At 58.2% G+C, this 21,262-nt stretch overlaps 1 protein-coding gene across 4 annotated transcripts in view; it reads right to left on the bottom strand.

The window, feature by feature from the left end:
* Zc3h3 (zinc finger CCCH-type containing 3) overlaps positions 1-21,262 on the bottom strand; it is an 84,504-nt gene that overhangs the window by 20,399 nt on the left and 42,843 nt on the right. For 3 of the 4 annotated variants that reach the window (XM_026409839.2, XM_026409840.2, XM_077801389.1), the window contains exons 5-8: positions 6,208-6,359; positions 1,016-1,058; positions 783-941; positions 615-684 (exon numbers count right to left, since the gene is read on the bottom strand). In XM_026409839.2, coding sequence (XP_026265624.2) covers positions 615-684; positions 783-941; positions 1,016-1,058; positions 6,208-6,359 — 424 coding nt within the window. Of the gene's footprint in view, positions 1-614; positions 685-782; positions 942-1,015; positions 1,059-6,207; positions 6,360-11,086; positions 11,211-21,262 lie in introns of those variants that run through there. The other variant, XM_077801390.1, reaches the window with a different exon arrangement.

Here is a 21,262-nt window from a genome sequence, read left to right as displayed (position 1 = left end):
CTCATGGCCAGGCTGGGTTCCCAGGGCCTGTGGTCAGGCCTCGGCATGGGGCAAGGCCCCCTGGCCTCCTGCCCCAGGCTCTGGGAGCTTTAGCCAGCGTGAATCACAGACCTCAGCACTCTCAATCCCCCAGGTAGGGACCCTCCCTGGCTTGAATAAATCTATGGAGTCATGCAGGCCAGAACACCCGAACCCTTCCAGACGTGGCCGCCCTATAGGTGGTCCTTTCCCAGTTCCCTGTGGCGGCTCTCCTGTCCCCACCTCTGCCTAAGGGAACCTGCAGCCTCCAGAAGAACTCTCAAAATGCCCACTACTAGCCAAATCCAGGCCTGAGGAGGCAGGTGAGGTCTTGGTCCTGTACTCCAGGGGCACGCACAGGGCCACCTTCTCCTGTGCATGAGGCGGTGATGGAAAGGAGCCTGGCATCACTGGGGGGCCTACACATCTGGCAAAGCTGGGTGCTGGAGGGACAGGGAAGACTGTCCCCCCCCCCAAAGTCCCCAGTTAGCTACTTCAGCTAAAAGGCAGCCATGGCACCGCCCACACATGGGGATAAAGGGCCCACAGGGGCAGGGCTGCTGGCCAAAGCTCAGGGGACAAGCAATAGCCCTTACCTTCTCTTTGGACACATGGTGGGAAAAGGGACAGGTCCCATCTGTCTTCTTGCATGTTCCCCGGACAAACCTGTGGTAGCACAGGACAGGGGAGTTGGAGAAGGCTGGCAGGGATGGAGGCAAGACCCCACACAGACTCCCTCACCAGGGGCGAAGCCAGGTGGGCACCTGGTGCACACGGCCACCTTCTCAGGGTCGTGGATGTAGGGGCAGCGCTCGCCATGGTTGCACCTGCCAAAACGGTTGTAGTACATGCAGTACTCCTTCCTCTTCTCTCTCTTCTGCCTCGCCTGGCGGATGATGGCCAAGCTGCGCTGGATGGCTCGGCTGTGGACAGCGAGAGATTCATGAGCCCAAGGATGAGCAGTGAGCCCCACCTGCCCAGCCCCCGAGGGACGCACCTGGCATGGGAGCGGCTACAGCTGCTGGTAGGATCCATTCGGCCTGTAGCAGGGAGAGGAGAAGGTCCTGTCAGGCCGCAGCCCAGCCCACCCTCTTTCCACTGATCCACCTGGCCACTACCCCCTCAGGGTCCTCAGCCCTGAGCTCCGGCACTGCTGCCTCCTGCAGAAGGCTGCCCACAGCCCCGCCCTCTAGGGACACAGCATCATGGTTGGGGCCAGGCAGGGCTCCTGTTGGCGCCCTCGGAGCTGGCATGCCAGGCAGCCCCCTACAGGGACTGGACTGCTCAGGGATAAGTGAGTAGCCTGCAGCCAGCTGGGTTTCCCAAGCCACATCTGAGGCTGGATGGGCTATCCCAGCAGCTGGCTTCCGCCCACCTACGAGCCCACCCTGGCAGCCAGGCGTCTCATGGGGCAGGTGCTCAGGCTGAGGCTCTTTCCAGGCTTTGACACTGGTGGGGCCACCTCCTCCTGCCAGAGCCCCAGAGTAGGACCGGGAGGGGTTTGCTTAGACAAGGCAGTAAATGTGGACCACATGTGGCCTGTCTTGGGAAATGCAGATGGTTTGGTGGGAGCCTCACCTCAGGGGTCTGGCCCAGGTGCAAGTGTGGCTCATCACTTGCAATTTTGGAGGTACCTTTCCAGATAGTCCCTAAAATCCCAAGCATGAAGATGAGACTGAAGATCAGATGGGCTGAGCTTTTCTGAGATCATTAATATGGTGTGAGGATAGCAGTGACATGATTTGGGGTCCCCTTAGAATTAAAGGGACCAACAAGGGGGACAGCGGTCAGTGAGGAAGGGGGCCTGCAAAAGGAAGGGCCTGCCTTTTAAAGGCACAGGCCAGTCCCAGGATTGCGGGGAGGCCCAGGCAGGGCAGGGCCTACTCGGTCTGTTTTCCTGGGTTCCTCAAATACGCACATGACCCTTCCCAGACCAGATCCCGTTTCCTACAGGGCAGCTGCTGAAATGAATACGGTGCTAAGAGGCAGAAGTGACATCATGCAGAAATTCTGAGGGCCTGAGGTGATGACAAAACCATCTGGGGTTTTTAAAAGGGATGTTCCAGGGTGCCTAGACTCCCTCAGCTAGTCCCTGCTCTCACGGCAGACTGCCAGTGCAGGTCTCGGGACGATGCTTCAGAGCTCCCCTCCCCCAGGGCATCTGTGAGCCCATCTCCAGTGTGGCCCCTCTCTCCAGGTTCTGGCATGACCCATGGCCTCTCCAAACCTCAACTCCTTCACACCCCACTGGCTGGGACCTCAGACCCTCCTTCCTTGGCATCCAGGAGTGAGTTGCTCAGCCCTTGGAGTTCCCTGGGCCACGTTGGGTGGTGCTGTCACACCCTGGCCCTCCAGAGACAACGGGAGCAGGTCAAGCACAGACTGTGCCCACCAGGCGAAGGCTGCCTGCTGCTCTGAGTTGCAGGAGACCCTGAGGGAAGACCTGGCACTGCACTGCTGGAGCTCTGTGGGCCCCTCAGACCAGTGGATCTCCTACCCTCAGCCTCGGCATGCCCAAGTTCAGAAAGGGCATCTCCAGGGTTAAGCGGCAAGATCCCCAGTGGGAAGGAGGAGTTCTGCTGCAGGGTGGCCCAAGTCCGGACAGCTGGGCGAGTCGGGGCTGGAAATGATGCCTGGGGGTAGGGGGATGAGGGCACAAGGAGGGATGAGGGGATGGGGGGCGGGAATCAACAAAGACAAAGGGGTGCAGGGTTGGGGTGGGGTGGGGTGGGGATGCCCAGGATGGCCTATGTTCCCAGCTGGGGACACCTGTCCATAGGGTGGCAGTGGATGCCTGTCCAGGTGGCACAGACGCACCCTTGCACCTGCCAGCCTTCACAGTGAATGACGTGCAATTTGATAGCCTGTCAATGAGCTCTTGTTTCCTGGGCTGTCACCCAGGCTGCTGGTGACACTGGCGCCATCTGCTCCCAGTCAGGGACACGGTTGTGTCACGTGCTGCCTGTCAGGACCTGAGGGGGGCAGTTTTTTTCCTCTTTCCACTTTCTGCTCTTAAAAGCACGCCAGTGTGGGGCTCATGGTGGGAGTTTTGACAAGAACGGGAGGCACCTTTCCAAACGCTGCTCAGTGTTAAAAATGCACATAAAGCAGAAGTAGCTTAAAACAGGCAACTGGAGGTGCAGAAAACTCAGGCGAGCCCCGACCTCGGGAGCGCGAGGTGCTGCCTCTGCTGCACATTCTAGAGAACTTCACTTTCCTGGTGCTTCCCAAAATAGACACTGGCTCCCTCTAGCACCACCCATGCCTGGTGCCCCCATCTGCTTCCTGCCTCCTGCCCATGGGCCCTCCAAGGGAACCACTGGGCACCAGGTCCTCAGTACCCCTGGCTCTCACTAGCCCTGCACAGCCTGGGGAGCACAGGGATGAGCTCACATGCCATCCCCAGGCCCACTGCCAGGCTGGCCTGTCCGTTCCCAGGAAGTCAGAGGAGGAGCTACCCAAGCCGGGGCCTGCTCAGCTGAGAGCACCTGGCAGGCCTGGGAAGAAGACCAAAACAGCAGAGGGCGCCCCAGGGACAGGCAGCAAGGGGCAGGGCCTCAGTGACCCAGCAGCTCTGACTCTGGGGGCAGCAGTTGGCAGGGCCTTCCTCACGTGCCCTTCTATGACCTCGTGGCACCTAGGAGGAGTGAGAAGGGCACAGATGAGGAGCCACAGAAAGCCCACCTGCCCAGAACACGCGATAGGTAGTCAGCAACCAGGTGGGGACCACAACGCGCTTCTGCCTCACTTGACCCACAGGTCTGGGAGCTCAGAACAATCCCAGAGCCAGCCCTGCATCCAGCATGAGCCGAGCCTGAGCCCAGCAGCTCTACCGACAGACTTGGCACTTGTACCCCACTGCAGAGACGGCCAGGCTCTTGGTGGCCCCAGTATAAACCAGTCAGCTGAGGATACAGGTTCCGGGCCAAAGTATGTGGGAAGGGGTCTAAGGGTTGTGCCCTTTGGGTGGAAGGTGGGCCTGGGAGGGAGGGGATTAGCTAAAGCAACCCAGGGCAACCAGGAGCAGATGCTGACTATTCTTGTGGACCCAAAAGGGCAGCTGAGAGTGGAGAAGGAATCCCTCTCCCTCCAAGGAGGGCTACATTTTCTTGTTGAAGTCAAAGTTTCGCTGACACCAGGGGAGGAAATTTATTTCTTTAATTATAACTCATCAAAGTGGGCCAGTCAGCAGCAGCCCACAGCTGGGGACCATCCACCTTCCTCCTCACAGTGAAGTGGTGGCCATGCAGGGGTCCGAGCAGCTGGAGCTACCCCGTCCGCCCGCTACTTCCCTGTCTACTACCTCCTTGGAAGGGTGTGGCTTTGTCAGGCCCCCTCTGCCCGTTTGCCCCACACCCCTTCCCAGGAGGGAAGGCCAAGCCCAGGACTGCCCCCAGTGGCTGCCAAGGCTGGTCTGCAGGACATGAACAATTACAGCCCTGCTTGGCGGTAGGCCGTGACCCCCCAACCCCACCACCTGCAGCCTGCAGGGAGGAGGCCCTGGGACCCGCCCTGCTCTCTCCTGATGCTCCCTCATACAGCTGGGCTCCACAGTGGCAGGCTCTGGGCGGCTGCCAGGACAGAAGAGTGCCAAGCCAGAGCGGAGGCCAGTGGGCAAGGGTGCCCGGGACAGACTGTCCACAGCCTGGTGATGTCAGGAGCTCTGTGGCCACCAGGGCTCTACCACGTGTGCGAGTGGGAAGGTGGATTCTGCGAGCTCAGCATTTGGCCCGGGGGTCCCGGGAGCAGGAGGCAGCTTCCCAGTGAGCAGTGACAGCCCAGCCCTCCCTCCCCAAGCTCCACCAGCCTCAGGGCAGCAGCCTGGCTTCAGTAAAGGACACTGCATCTATGAAGAGACCAGGTCCAAACCTACCACTCCCCTGCTGGTCTTCAGATCTCTCCCAGCCATCTTCTGTGGCCATGAGGGGATGTGAGGAGTCAGGACAGTGGGTACAGCCCCACCCCACAGTCATACCCAGTGCAGCACATGTGGGCAGCAGGACCCAGCCACAGGATGGTGCAAGGGCCTGAGGTCAGGACCCTGAGGAGAGTCCAGAGGAACTACTGAGCCCTGGTGTGAATGTTCTGGTCTGGCAATGGCTACACGGCAGGGTCCGGGCACAGAGACTGCAGCAGGGCCAGAAATGCTGCTGCCAGTAGGCAGTGGTCACTCCTTCAGCAGGCATGGCTCTGGGGTCAGAAGTGACCAGAGTGGGCACTCAGGGTGATGAGAGGACCTGTACCCCGACCCAAGGCAGCATCCCCTTGGTCAGAAGACCTGGTCACTGAACACTGGAAGAGTGAGGCAGAGGTGAGACCACAGGTTCGGAGAGAAGAGAATAGGCCCAGGGGCAGAGCAGGGCCAAGCCCTCTGGAGAATTTACCTGGCTCTTCCCAGCCCAAATGCCACTGTCAGGAACCACCTCCCCAGTACATCCTGGCTAGAAAACTGGCAGCTTGGAAGCCACTGGGCCCTGGAGACAGGCCCTGGGAACACAGTCGGGTGGGAGCAGCCAGAGGGGCCAGCTTCTGGGAGGAAGGCTCCCTTATATCTGCCTTGCCCGCTGCAGACGCTGCCTTGGGCACCCCACTTCCTCCTGGGACAAGCCTCTTCTTCCCCTAGCCCCTCTGGTGGGTAGGTGGGGCTGTTGGGTCCCAAGGCTGGCCTATAATCCTTTTTTTTGATAGACGAGGAGGTAAAACTGAAACCCAAACATTCCTCTAGCCAATTTATGCAATGATCATATCCAGAGCACTTCCTTTTTCGTGCCCGTCTCCTGGGCAGGGAGGTTTGGACCTGTGACAGTTGGCAAAGAGGCATGAGGCCCCAGGTGCTCGCCTGCCCAGGCGTGCTCCCTACACCTGGCTTATCTTCTGTCCATGAGCAAAGCTCATGGAAAACCAGAGGCTGCTCGGCCAAGCGAGAGGCAGGCGCTGGCCTTCCCAGGGGACGGCAGGGCTGCAGCCTCCCGGCGCCCTCCCTGCCATGCTGTCCCATTGGCCTACCAAGGCTGGCACATATACAAGAGGAGAGCTCGTCCAGCTGGGCTGTGCTCCCCTGGGGAGCACCGTGAGCTCCAGGCCTGAGGGAGGCGGCTGGAGCCGGTCGAGGCCTTCACAGACAAGCTGGCCTGCAGTACCCCATCACATGCTCCCCAGTGCCCAAGATGGCCCTGCTGCCCCCATCACCTGGCCGGCTGGAGGTCTTAGACAGCTTGTTGGCAGACACCTTGTACATCACTCCTCCAATGCAGCGGTAGCCTTTGCCCCACCGAGGGGACCCAGGTGGGGCTTTCCCGCCCCCGGTCACAGTAGGACGCAGGCGGTTCAGCACCAGGGACCTGCAGAGACAGCAAAATGCCCATCAGATGGGACCCAGGAAGGCTTGGAGCTTTGGTGGTTAATGCCAAGGTCAGGGAAGCCAGGCCAGCCTAGAGCACTTGCTGCCTGGGACACCCTGCAGTCAGGGCAGTCCTGGGCCAGGAGTCCAGCCACCAGGCCTCTGTCCCCTGCCGCTTTGCAGGGGTGCTTTTGTGGCAGCAGGGAATTCTGACAAGAAGTAACAGAAGGTGGTGTTGCCCAACCTGGCTGGGAACCTGGGGGTCCCCTCGGGCGATGGGGAAGGCCCTTCCCTTGGACACAGTTAGCTTGGGCTGGCCCCCCAACTTCAGGGAGGACAGTTGCCAGGGTACCGACATCATCTTTTTTTTTTTTTTTTTTGTACCAGGGATTGAACCCAGGGGCACTCGACCACTGAGCCTCACCCCCAGCCCTATGTTGTATTTTATTTAGAGACTGGGTCTCGCTGAGTTGCTTAGCACCTCATTTTTGCTGAGGCTGGCTTTGAACTCGCGATCCTCCTGCCTCAGTCTCCCAAGCCACTGGGATTACAGGAGTGCGCCACCTCGCCCGGCGGTACCTACATCTTGATGGGATGCAGGGAATGGCCTGGTCACTTGTCACCTGTAGAAGGCATTACTGAAGTCTCTGCCAAGGCTGGTGGCCCCCTTTCTCAGACCTGCCCCAGAGGTCACAGGGTCAGTAGGAGTGCCACTTGTCCTTCCCTTCCTTGTCCCTCTCCCTGAGAGAGCCCTGCACTAGGGCCTGTGGGGCAGCTGGCAGACCCAATCAGGTCAGCCATCTGGGGAAAGAGTTCCCTGGAGGCCACGGGCTCAAGAGTCCGGGAGCAGCCACAGGATGAGCAGAGCGCAGGCCAGGAGGAGAGATGTGGGCTAGAAGGACCTCCAGTCCCAGTGGCCGCCCTACTCCCTTCCTAGCCCCATCCTGCCAGACGCCCCGCATTCCCCAAGGGAAACCAGAGCGCAGACCAGGATGGGAAAAGGCTGTGATGACGCCACTCTGAGAGAAGGCTTCTGCAGCTGCCCACCAGCCCAGCAGCCTCTGCCCAGCTGTGACAGGAGCAGGCTCTCCCCGAGGAGAGGACTCAGTGCCCAGCAGCCAGGTGAGCCCAGGGGCCTGGCACACAGACCAGTTGACTCAGGAAGCATTTCAAAAGTGAGGTGTTTCCACAAATCAAGCCCAGATTCTATATGTGCTCAGGCTCTGCTTGGGACACAACATGACCATAGACTGGTTATGTGGCACCCTGTGGCAAGTCTGGGCCATGGGCACAGTTGTATTTTTTTTTTTTTAACCACTGAGCTACATCCCCAGCCCCCCCTTTTTTGAGACATAGTCTAAGTTGCTGAGGGCTTCGCTAAGTTGCTAAGGCTGGCCTCAAACTTTCTATCCTCCTGTGTGGGCCACCGCGCCCAGCCACGGGCACAGCTATCTATCAACAGAGTCCAAGGCAGCCTTCACATCAGCTCAGGGAGCAGTCAAGGGGACAGCTCAAGTGGGAGGGAAGGTCAGTCAACCCAGGAATGTGCAGGGCTATGCCCTTCCCACCGGCCCTCACTGTCCTGCAGCCCACAGCCCAGTTCCTGAGGGAAACAAGCTATGAAAAATGCTCCCCGTGGGGAGTACCTGGTTCTGCAGTTGTAGGAGACCCTTCCCCAGTCATCCAGGCCAAGGAGGAGTGATCTCAGACTGGGGCTGCTGAGGAACAGCAGTTAGGGCTCACTTGCTTGGCTGGACAGATGAGTTGTAGATGGCCTGGTCACAGCACTCGCACACAGCTCACCCTGCCACCCATGGGAAGCCACTCAGAAATGTGGGTGCTGAGGGGTGCAGCAGCCCTGTTCTCAGACTACTGCTGTCCCCTGAGCTCAGCACCACTGTCTCTATGGACCTTGGTCTCTCAATCTGCAAGCTGGGGTAACTCTCACTAGCTGGTGGCCTCTGTGGCCCCATTAGTGAGATAATGTGAGCAAAGTGAGCGAGCACTCTGGGGACCAAAGCTGCAGTGTAAGTACAAACAGGCAAGCAGGCCGCGGAAGGCACTTGACCCAGTTTCCCTTAATTAAAATTCAAGTTTACGAACACTGGTCTTAGAGGGAAAGAGTCCAGCCAAAGGGCACCCATCACATGCTCATGTGGTTCCCCCAGGGTTCTGTCTGGGCAGGAGAGAAGCACCTGCTGGACCCCTGTGCCCTTCCAGGACAGGGTAAAGTGGGCCAGACCCCAAGCTCCAGGTTCCCATCAGACTTCGGAACCCCATGGGCACCGGCCCTATACCTTGGGCTTGCACTAGGGGCTGAGGCACGAGGAGTGGCGGCCACAACACGAGAGGTCTTCTCCCATACCAGAACCCTGCTGGTTCTGGAGGCTCAAAGGTGGGTGCCACATGAGTGATGTCTATCTTGATCCCAAATCCTGAGTCCAAAACTGAGCTCAGGGGTCTGGCAGGCCCCTAGGACTGCCCTGGCCCTCACTACCCAGAATCCCTAACTGTCTCACTGCCCAGAGTCCCTAGGTATACCATTTTTTCCCCTCCCCACCAGGCCAGTCACATCTCTGCCTCTTGGGCCCTGACCTGGGATCCAGGCAGGTCCTGCCCCCACAACAACCCTTCCAATCACCCCCTTCTCCCAAGCATGGCTGTTTGTCCCTGGCCACCAGAAAACATGAAGGACAGGAGGCAGCCAGACCTGTGCCCAACTGCTATCCAAGGCCAGCCCTGTGAGAATTCACCTGTAGAAATGTGTCCCAACTGAGGACCCCGCCAGGCCTCTCTCCAGAGGTGTCCTGGGGCAGGTGCTGAACCTGTTCTCCACCTGCCCCTCCCTAAGGGCAGCTGCATAGGCAGAGCCCAGCACTAAAAGCAATGTGACGAAGCCACAGGGTCCCTGCCCCACCAGCAGGACAGGGAGGGGTTTCCCCGGTAACATGAGTCTCTGCCCATGAGGCCTACAGAGGGCCCACCTTGAGGAAGCCAGGAGCCAGCGAGGGGCCTGAGCCAGGTGGTGGTAGGTGGAGGATCAGCTTTGTAGAGGACAGCTTTCCACCCTCTGTCCAGAGCCAAGTTCTTGGTCATTCCATATGCTTATTCTTAAAGACAATCATGAGCAACCCATCTGTCTCCCTCTGTTCCCTCCTAAAATCCACTCCCTGGATTTTGAATGTAGCTACAGGACATCTGTGGACCCATGTGGGCAGACCAGAGGGGTGGCAATCCCCAGCCGAGGATCAACATGCCTGTGGACCCAAGTCTGGGAGCAGCAGTGGAGCTCAGGCCTTCAGGGGATGGGGACAGGGCTGGCCACTGCTTGGCTCTCCCAGAAGCCCAGGAGCCTTGCATGGAGCACTCGCACTTAGGAAGCTGATGTGGGCAGCCCCTGGGGAGGCCTGAGGTCAGGAAGGGCTGCATGGGCTCGCCCTCTGCCCCTTCCCACACCTCTCCATCAGCCCTACTGGCTTTTGAGTCTGCAAGGCAGGGTGCGGGGCGGGGCCTTGTAGCTTTTCACTGCCATGGGTGTCACAGCACTCCAGTAAATTGTCACCCTAATGGAGAGGACAGCCTTTAGAAACGAACTGTACAGAGAAGAGGGGATAGAATTAATGAGATAATAGCGGGGCCAAGGACCCTGCGAGCGCCTGCCCTCACGGCACCGCTCTGTAATTCCTTTTCTGCAACGGAGCCGCAGATCTAAAGGCTTCTCCCATCCGTCCGGCAGGCCCATGCCGCCAGGAAATTTCATTAACGCTGGAAAATAGGAAAGGTATTAAGCGTGGATAATGAAGGCCAGGGAGGGAACAGTGCCTTAAGATAGTCTTCTTCCTCGCCTTTGTAATGGGAGGCATGAACTTTCCCTTCAAATCCATTTCTAATCCATTTGAAATACTACAGCAAATTATCTTTCCTTCAGCCCGAAAGCGGCCAGCCAATTTACTCCGAATAGAAGTGACAATGCCCCAGGATTTATCACCATAACCTTGACTACACCGGGGTGAGGCTGGGCCTCCCCTCTCCCCCTGGGGGGGCACAAAGGACGGACAGGGTGGGGGGAGATAACATTTCAGATGAAAAGTGGTGGTGGGGGGAGAAAGACACACAGGCACACACGCCACAAAACTAGGTCTGCAGAATGACTGCGTCCACTCCTCAGAAGCACTGGCAACTTCCAGGAAAGAGGCTGTTCAGGACAGAGGGGCAGCTGAGCCTGGCTCTTACTTCTGAGGGGTCTGGGCAGGACAGAGGGAGGCTGTCCTTGAGGCCATTAAGTTCTGCTTAGCCCAGAAGTCATCTCAGTGCATCCCCGATGTATCTGCTGGGTCCCTGAGCGCAGGCCCCGGAGTGCCCACTTGCTGGGCTCTCACACGCTCCAACCCACACTTGGGTTTAACGGCCAACACTGGACACCATGCTCTGCCCTCCCTGATGGCGCCACTGGGGAGGGTCAGCATAGCCTCCAACACAAGATGCCAGGGCTCCCTGTGTGGCTGAGGCAGGGACTTACCTAAGACTCGCACCTCTTGGACACTGACATGCAAGCATGCTGGCCTGAGACCAGACTGGCGGCCTCTTGGGCAGGGCATGGGAGTGCCCACCAGACGAGCAAACAGCCTCCACACGCTCCAGCAGTATACGCCCGTGCATGCACACATGCACCCCAGGGGTGGCTCCCGCACACTAGCAGCAGCAGCCTGAGGCTTGGTGGACACTCACTTGATGAACAGCGGCTCCTCCTGAAGGCTTCCACCTGCCCCCTTGCAAAAGTCAGCCCTCCAGGGAGTCTGGCCCCTCTGCATCTCAAGAGCCTACGCAACAGCCTCTCGGCCCCGTGCCTTCTCTGTGCATTCGATCCAGCCTCGGGACTGACGAAAGAAAGAACAGACCCCTCTCCTAGAGACCAGCCTACTAGGACGGGGTGGGGGATCAGTGGCTGATTCAGGTACAGGTGGTAAAGAGGCCAAGAGGGCCTCTAGGAGACTGCAGGCAGGTACAATAAGGTGGACCCAGGAGGCACAGGCCACAGCCAGGCAACTTTCAAACTTGGATGCTGTGTCCCATGCTGACCAGATTCAATAGCACTTTAAACAAACACTGGAGATCAGGTGGGCACAGATCCTCCAAGAATAGGGCTGGGCCCTAGAAAGTGGGCCTCTCAAGAACCAACCCCTCATCTGGCCCCAAGGCCCAGATGTAGGAACCAGGGTCATTCAGCACTGGGGCCAGGCCAGGGAGGGGAGTGGATGGGAGAGACCTGTGGCACCACAGGGACAGTGGCTGGATTTCCTTCCTGCACACAAGGCCACGTATAGTGCCGTGGGCAAAGGAAAACTGGACGCTGGGAAGAAAACTGAGACAGGCATCCTATCAGCCCCCTCAGTGAGGAGCCCCCACCCAGGACTTGGCTTCTCCCAGCCCTACTCTGGATCCTGCTGTCATCCACCACCCTCGAGTCTTACCTGTTAAGAAGATAGAAATGCCTTGCTGGTCCCCCTCCCCTGCCCGCCTCTCACCCTGGATCACTCCCCTCCCTCACAAACTCACCCCCAACCCCCAGAATCTCAGCCTGGCTCTGCCTGGGGGCCGGCCATGCAAAGCCCTCATCAGTCCAGGCTTGTGCCCCTGCTCTGCTGCACAGCTCCTGGGGGGGTGGGGGCGTTCCCCAGCTCAGAACTTGCTCTGACCATTGGTATGAAACTACATGTTTGATAGAGTCTCCTCAAACCCTGCAGTGGGTCCCCTCATTGTCACAAGGCCCTGTGGGCTTGGACCTTGGGTCTTCCCTGGCCACTGCTTCTATCCCCTCCCACCAGTCCAGAATGCCAGCCCCCCTGGAAAGTTCCACATCCTACAAAGTACTGTGCTCCCTCCTGGCACTCGCCGGCTGCACACATGGTGCGCCTGCCTGGTGTTCTGAGCAGGTCTGAGCCCAAGCTCAGGAGCCACGGCCTGCGGGAAGCCTTCCCTGATCCACGATGAGCATGGGACTCTCAAGCCTGGGGGGCTGCCCAGCAGCCACAGCCTGTTGCCAAGACTCCCTGAGGCCTGGCCATGTCTGCTGGGTGCCTGCCTGTGCTATGAGGCTTGCAGACAGCTCTATAATCTGTGCCAAGGGGACAAATGCTGGTTGTGGGGCAGGGCCTGGGGATGGCTGTGGATACCACCCCTAGGGCTCCCATAACCTCTGGGGAGAGGTGTTCAGCAGGGGAGGGGTCTGTTACAGGCAGGGCAAAGGGAGACAGGAATGAGGCAGGCTTGCTTGGCAGAAGCCAGCAATGATGAGCCAGTGAGGGACACAGCCTGGCAGCACAGGCTGAGCACACAGGGAGTGGGGGGGATGGAGAGAAGGACAGGGGTTAGAGGGAACGAAAGCCCTCCAAGTAGGGTGCTGACCCCAATGTGGTCGGTTGGGGAGGGGTAGTGCATGGGCTGCAGAGCCAGTTGTCCCCTAAGCCAGGGCACTCTGGCCACTGGTGACAATGCAAGAGATGGGCAGGCCAGCGGGGGAGCAGAGAAAACGACCAGGGAAGCATTTTTCAGGAAATGGAGCACGGTTTTTGAAGCTCGAAGCTGAGCTAGCGGGAGTGCGCAGTCAGCAGAAGAGGCAGCTCGCACGGCGAATCCCCAAGTAGGTCAGGCGAAGCTGCCGTGACAGGCACTAAACTGCTTAGCGGGGCTTTCCACCGGAAACGACGACGGCCCACCATACTGCTCAGCCAGGGAGGGCGAGCATGGGCGAGTGTGTGCATGATGGTGTGTGTGTGCACGCTGAGTAGGTGTGATGTGTGTGTGCACATGCAGGTGTGCGCGAGTAGTGGGGTGGACCAGCTCGCCGCCTCCCTCTTGCTGCACAGCACGGCCCCCCAGCCTAGGCCTCACAAGCCCCAACTAGAGGACTCACCTCAGCAGGTCAAGCCCACGCGACCTGGGGCAGTCCAGTACCCTAGGTCCCTGGATGAGGACAGTCCTTCAGGGGAGGGCCTGGGAGGGCAGAGGCATGAGGCTAGCGTGACTAAGCAGGCTCGGTGCTCTGGGGACCCATTGACTATGTGCCCATGGACCAGGCCTGCCTCTGCATTACCGAGCTGAAACCTGATGACTCAGAGGACACACAGGCATGAATTCATGATGGCTATGGCCTCCTGACCTCAAAAAACCTTACTCCATCTGCCACTTAACTGCCGCCTCTTGTGCCCAGCCCACCATGCCCCAAAGCCCATGGCCAAACCATGAGGACACGGCAGCTCCTGCTCCAAGGCTACAGGACCTGACTGAAGACTGCTCAGGCTGCACTGGGCGGCCTCAGGTCCACCCATGGCATGCGTGTAGAGGCTGTCCAGCAGCTCAGCTACCCAAGACAAGCCTCTAGCAGGTGGGCAACAGGGCCACAGGCCTATGTGGGAGTTGAGACCACGCTGGAGTCCTGGGGGCCACATTGAGGAAAAGGGCCTTGGGCTGGACCAGAGGCCCTGAGGCCTCCAAGCCTCCAGGCGTCATCCCTACAATGGGATGATGTGATACCAGGCTCACAGTGGCAGGCAACGGGCGACCCAGGCCCAGTGCTAAGCAGGGAAAGGAGGCCACGGCCTGGGCTCTGGCAGGTTGGCCGGTGGAAAGGGCTGCAGGCAGGTGTGTGTGAGGACACAGACTGAGCCAGGGCAGAGGGCAGCCCGCTGGGCTCCTTGGCAGGGCTCTACTGCAGCACCTCGGGCCTCCTTCAGGTGGGAGGGAGGGACCCAGCCCCACCGTCGCTCCCCCATCGTGAATAACAACGATTCAGGGCCCCCCCACCCCAGCTGGCGTGGTGGTGGGCGATACTAATTGCATTGCCTCCATTACAAACGCTGCTGCTCCATCATGAGGGACCGGGACTATTCTATGTGTTTTATGTGCTCACATCTATTCAATTGGTATTTCGATCAATGGATGCATTACAAGCTTTCCCTTTAAGAGCCTAATAAACAACAAGATGGAAAGTAAAATTCTCCATAAAATGACACTTTTAAAAATCCATTTCAGCTGAAGCTATTGGTGCTTTGTACGTCAACTGCAAAAAACAGGTACTGCTGGACCTTAATGGCCCTACTCCAGAAAGCAGAGTTCAGCTCCATGGGCAGAAAGCTGGGGCCCTGTGGCCGGTACACTGGCCCTCTGCGGGCATGGCTGGCATGGGCCCTGGACAGTGCCCTCAATCGTCTGTACTTAGTGCCACCCAGGTTTCCTGGCTGCTGACCCAGAACCCACTTGATGTGTGCAGCTCATGAGGGGAAGGGCTGGGCCTGGTGTCCAAGCGGGTTCACAGCGACACACTCCTGACCTGTGAAACAGATCTCCTAGGATCAGACAGCAAATCCAGCTGGCTGCCCGGACGAGGGATGACCTCAGTAGGCCCTAATGCAGCCAGGAAGCCTTGCCACCACACATGCAGGGAAGGCCTATGAGGCACAACAGAGTGCATTAGATTCAGAGGGTGAATAGGTGGCTGATCGAAAAGTAAAGACACGTGGAAACCCACAGCCTCCTGGCATCAGCAAGACCCCGGGTGGAACACGCAGGGAGATCTCCACAGCGGGGGTGAGAGGCTCACAGAAAGAAGCCCAGCACAAGGCTGCTCCTGAGGTACTGAGAACAGGAGGCACATGCAGTGAGGCTCGGCCTCCTAGGACCTTGCCCAAGTGGGTGAGATGGCAAGAATATAGAGCACATGCTGCTGGTTTGGAGGATGGTTGCTGGGGAAGGCTGAGGTCAGGACCCAACATTCCTGAACTTCACCTGGAAGAATAAACATCCAGGAATCACGAAGAACATACATCAATGAGTCTATGGTAAGGATGGGAAGGCCAGAGACAGCCCTAACCTCCTGTACCTGGGTGAGAGCTGATACCCCTGCACTTGGACAAGTCAGGCTCATTTCAACAGAGTATCTCCGTGAGGAAACAAAAGAACCTTGAACCACACCTACTTCTGGTCACAAGCAAAAATTAACTCAAGCTGGGCGCCTATAATCCCAGAGGCTTGGGAGGCTGAGGCAAGATCCTCAAATTCAAAGCCAGCCTCTGCAACTTAGTGAGGCCCTAAGCAATTCAGTGAGACCCTATCTCTAAATAAAAATATAAAAAATGGTTGGGGATGTGGCTCTGTGGTTAAGTGCCCCTGAGTTCAATCTTGGGCACCAAAAACAAACAAACAAAACAAACAAACAAAAAAACCAACAAAAAAACACTCCAAAAGGATCACAGGTTTAAATGTGCATGTTCCAATAACCTTGTGTAGGCAAATATTTCATACGCAGAATACAAAAGCACTATTTGTAAAAGAAATGATCAATAAACCAGACATCATTAAAAAGCAAGTCTTAGCAACGGGGTGTGGCTTAGCCGTAGAGTTCCTGTGAGAGAGTTCTGTGTCCATGATACACAACGAACTCCAACAGATCAATAAGGCGAATGTGAAGAGAAACAAAGGATCCGAGAGGCGCTCCCCCAAAGAGCACAGCCGTGGAGCACTGAGCGAACGAAAACATGCTCAGCATCTCTTGCTCATCAGGAGACACCAAGTAAGACCTCTGTGCAATGCCACCACACATCACCAGCATGACTCCACCAGGAAAGACGACCTAGAGGAGCTGGCCAGGGCCCTGGACCCCTGAACAGTTGCGCTGGAGTGACTAAGGCTGAGGCATCACCAAGGGAGACCAGCGGGCTCAGCATCCCTCCCGGAGGCAGCAGCTCCACAGGAACACAGCTCCCCGCCACCCAGAGACATGCCCAGCACAGCTGAAGGCACCCTGCACCTGTCAACAGCAACACAGACACAGAATGGCCCATCTGCACAGCGGGGCATAACCCAGCTGGCAGGGAAGGTCGGTGCCACACTGCACACCCAGAGCCTAGAGACCCAGGCTGGGGGGCGGGCATGGGCTGTCCCCTGGCTTTCTGGTGAGGCTCTCCTGGCTGCAGGCAGCGCCTTCCCTCCCACTGCTCTCACGGGGCTGCCCCTCCTTGTGGGCATCATCTCTTCCTCTCCTCACAAGTAGCCACTCAGCCCGACGACAACCACACACACCTGACTGATCCTTACCTTTATGCCTCCTGAAGACCTCATCTCAGAGACAGTCAAACCAGGGTCTGGGCTTCAGCACTTAGGGGCTCTGGTGAAGCACAATCCAGTGCACAGCAGTGTTGGGCAACGGGAACAGCCATTTTGCTCCCACCCTATGCTTCCACGACTGTACACTCTGGGGCCCCAGAGGCCAGAGGCACTGGGGCTGCTGCAGCACCCAGCCGGCAGGAGGAAGCTGCTCTGAGCACCAAACACATCAGTCTCTGAGCAAGCCGACTCAGTGCAGGGAAAAAGCAAAGAGCTTCCAGTGTGAATCCTCACACACCGAAAGACAAAAGGACCACTGAGGAACAGGACCCAGGGACATCCTCAGCACCGAAAGGGCACTTCAGATCCGCAGGGAGGAGGCAGGCCAGAGACAACAACGAACCTGAGAAAGGCTATGAGCCAAACTAAAATGAAGCCCCCCAGGGACACACTCTCCTCTGCTCGCTGTCCAAGCACTGATCTGTCTGAAAGGCATGCCTGGCCTGGCTGTCCCTAAACCAGTGAATGCCCAGGCCACCAGGCCCATGCAGTGGCCCAGTCGGTGGAGAGGCCACCTAGGCCCCCATAAGAATAAGGAAGACCAGGCCCCAGGTGGATGGCAGCAGGTGGCCCAGCTGTGCCACCTCTGCATCCAGACAGGGGGCACATAATTTATGGGGGCTTCTCAGTGAGACCCCAGCCCTGTTCTGCACTCTGCTCCACAGGCATGCACACAAGGGCCATCCTGGCACCGGCACCTGCTGGCACTGCGGGGCAGTGGCTGCTATGCCAGCCCCTGAGCAAGCAGGAGCCAGGATGGAAGGGCTGAGCCACCAGTCAACCTCCCAGGAGCCCCCCCGTCCCCCCAGGCCCAGAACTTGGTCACATGCCTGTAGCCCTGTGGAGTGGGGGAACAGTGGGGAGGGCCAAGGCCACAGGCCTGCATCTCCCTTCTATCCCAGGCTGACCACAGATGGGCCTGTGCCTTGGAGCCCCTGCCCCGCCCAGGCCCACCCTCTCAGACCCGAGGGGAGGAGCGGGCCATAATTTATGCTCCCCGCCTGTGCTTTATGGCTTTCTTAATTCGGCTCCTGCTACTATTAATGTAGTTAATGCTGAGATTATATCTATTTTCTGGCGTCGGGCAGTGATTTATTCAAGCCATTTTTCCGGTGGAGGCTCCCACGCTGTTAAATCAAGCGCCTTGCCAATTAAGTGCTGACTTGGGAAGTGGACGCAATCTTAACAGACATCCCACCGCAAATTACACTGGGGGCTGCTGGCTCTGGGGAGTGGATGGGCAGCCACAGGCACCCTGCTGACTTGGGGAAAGCAGCAAAACAACAGGCCTGGCTGGACCCCAGTCCGCCTGCACCTCAGGAAACACCCCTAAGCTGACTCCTTAAAACTGCCCCAGGTGGCACAACAGCCTCGGGGCTGGGGGAGGGTGGCATGGAAGGAAGAAGCCTCTGGAGCCAGGGGCAGGAAGCCCACCTCCCTCATGGGCACAAGGAGAGACCCCTCACCAAGGGCCCCTGAACTGTGGGAGGGGAGTGGAGATAGGTGTCACTGAAGTACCATCTCTGAGGACACGGCAATATGAGGAGGGAGAGGAGAGGCAAGGTAGAGAGATGGGGAAGGACAGCCCAAGGGAAGGACCTCGCCCCATCTCCCAGGGGCCCAGTGCCCTGCGGGAGCCTCGTTCCCTCCTCCATCCCACTATGTCATGACCCTGGCACCCTCCTACTCAACAGTGCACAGCAGGACCCTGGTAGCCCACCTGAGCCCTGCAGTATGGCAGGCAGCACATGAGCCTGTCCCCTGAGGTGCCGTGCTCCCCCAGGCCCCGGGCATGGCCATACCTGCCTGCCAGTCAGACCCTGGTCCCAGGCCTGAGAGGTGACGCGATGAGGTGATCAGCTGAAGGGTTGATGTATGTGGGGAGTTAGGTATGATATTGATTATTTGAACAATACTTTACTACCACCTCTAAAACCAGGGTAAAAGTGCCACTTAAAATGGTATTTAATGGAGTAGAGCAGCCAGGTGGCGCTGTGATGAGGGCAATTTGTCTCCTGCTGTCAGGTTGGTGCCTCCACTCTCCTCTACTCCATGTCTCAAAGGACCCTCCTACTGGATCAGTGGGGTTGGGGAGGCAGTCAGTGGACTCCCCTCAGGCTGTGGGCGGCTCCCCACAAATCCCACAGGAGAGACCTAACAGGCACTTCTGGGCACTCCTTGCCAACCACCTTGGGCCAGGTGAAAGCGCACACCTGCCAGCTCTGGCACTGCGTTTCCCAGGGCCCATCCCTGTGGGTTACTGCAAACCACAGGAAGGCCACATGTTGCCTGTGGCTTTGCTGTGGCAGTGTCTCACAAGGCCTTCCTTAGTCTTGCCACTCAGGGCTCACCCACAACAGGGACAGGGATGCCCATCCACAGCCAGACCCAGAAGTCTCACCTGCCTGACTTTGCGATGCTCCTCCTGGAGGCCAGCCTAGAGGCCTGCAGCAGGACCACAGCTGCCCACAAGCCAATGAGAAGGGCCAAGACGTCACTCTCCCATCCCAAGGATCAGAGTCCATGTGCTGTACACAGGGCTCAGGAGCGGGTGCCACAGCAGCCCCAGGGGGTACAATGAGAATCTCCCTCGCTACCAACCTAGCTCAGCAGGGATTGGGTGGACTGTCGGGGTGGGAATCAGGGAATACATGGGACTGCAAGGTTCCAGCCAGAGAGGACAGGGTGGGTGGGCCTGGGAGGAGCGGAGCATGGAGCCTAGGCTGTCCCTCAGGCCTGCACTCAGGAGAGCTGCGGCAGGAGTGCGCCTCTGCTGGGAAGCCCCACCTCCCCCGCCCAAAGCACACTTCCCAGGAACACTGGGAGCGACCCGCGTCCCCTGCTGGGGCCACAGCACCTGAGTATGGCTGGATGCAGAGAGAAAAGAGAAAATGAGGGCACAGAGGACTGCCACAGAGGAAAGTGACATGGTGGAGCAGGAGCAGGGCCAGAGAAATGAGCAGAAAAGACAGACAGGGAGAAACCAAACGCACAGCACAGAAACTGAGCCAAGAGAGGGCCTGGGAGACAGACAGGAAAGGGGCCATGCAGAAGGCCTCAGGGCAGACTTCAGGGCAGGGAAGAGGTACGGGCATGAGTCTTTGTGGGACTGTTGCTCCCAGCACCTCCAGTGCCCTCCAGGTGCCCTCCTCACCACCCACTCCACCAACCTATTGCTCCACTAGAGGGCCACTGAGACCACAGGAGGCCCACTGGGTTGGAGAGCAGGTCTCCACCTGAGATGGGAGCAGAAGGGGGCTGTACCTGTCCTGCCCTCCCTCCCATAAGCCAATTCCAGGGCCCAAGTTCATGACCCCAACTGTTGAGCTCCTCCTCACCTCTGGACCAATCCTCCCCCCTCCCCTCAGCTGGTGTCACACCCCCTCCAGCCACAAGCTTGTCTCACAGCCCACTGAGGAAGTAGAGGTACAAACTGACTGCCAAGTTGCAGGGGGCTGCCATGGAGTGGCAGAAGAGTCCACGGGCCTCAGCCCTGCCCTACCCCGTTCCAGGCACCTGTGCTATCTTGGGAGGCAGCTGGGATATGGCTCAGGCCCTGCCTCTGCCTGGGAGCAGGGGTCCCTGCAGCCTACCGGGGCACTCTCAGTCCAGAGCACACTTACCCTGGCCGCAGGGCCAACCAAGAGCTCCCCACCAGAAGCTGCCCATCCAGGTGGAGACAGAATGGCTAAGAACAGAAGTGGACCCAGAAGTGCCAATTGGCCTCCTGCTCTGATGCCAGGGTGGCCTGGGGAGCACTGCAACTTGCTGCCCACACCTGTGTGGGCACTGTGTGGTGTGCACACACTATCAGACGGCAAAAGAGCAGGAAGAGCTGTCTTGGGCACCAGCAGGGCCCGGCCTCAGGGACTCCTGTCTCAGGCCTGACTCTGGCCCACCTGTCAGCAGGGTTGGGTTCTAAGATCTCTTAGAAAAAGTCCCCTCCCTTTCTCTGGATGAGGTCCCAAGGATTCAGCTGACCTTCAGGGATGTCCCAGCCTTGGGGTGCTGCTCGGGGCCAGCTCATGCCCTGGGAAGGCTGGCTCTCCTCTCCATCCCTTCCCCAAAGGCCAAAAGAGGACATGGGGTCCTGGGCTGCCCATAGCCAGCAGGGGCAGCAGGCATCCAGCTAGGAAGGCTGCCAGCTCAGCCCTACAGCCCCAGTTCCACTGACGGCCTGAGCTACAAGGCCAGCCGATCTGCCTCCAACAGACAGAAATAAATAAATAACCACGGCGCGCTTCAGAACGACTTCCAAATTAAGAGCTGCACGGTGCTGTCAAGCCCCTGCCAGCAGCGTCTATGGTACCTTCCGTGCAAAAACGTATCTCGGCCCATTTATTAGAATGATGAAGGCAAAGGGGTCTAAAAATTGCACTCCTTCCTTAATGAGCAGCCGAAGGGATCGGTAAGCATAATTTCAGAGGCCAGTAATATTTTATATAATCGCCGAGTGGTTTAAATTGAAAACCCCCAACTGAATCAATATTTACTGCATTGAAACGAAATGAATAGTAATAAGTCACTAAGCTCCCTGTCCTGTTTCATAAAATAAAAAATTATAAAAATGAGCACAGGCGCAGGGAGGCCATCACATTAACTTTTACAGCACTTGGGGAGCCGTAACCGCCTGTTCTCATAAAATAAAATTCTAAAAAACCTGCCGAAGGAGACCTGCTTCAGCACCATGTGGGGAAGCCCGGGCAACATGGGGCAAGGGAAGGGGCTCTGGGAGTCATCCCC

This window comes from Urocitellus parryii, chromosome 7, assembly GCF_045843805.1.
Source record: "Urocitellus parryii isolate mUroPar1 chromosome 7, mUroPar1.hap1, whole genome shotgun sequence".
Taxonomy (NCBI): Eukaryota; Metazoa; Chordata; class Mammalia; order Rodentia; family Sciuridae; genus Urocitellus; species Urocitellus parryii.
This window is presented reverse-complemented; position numbering and strand designations above follow the sequence as displayed.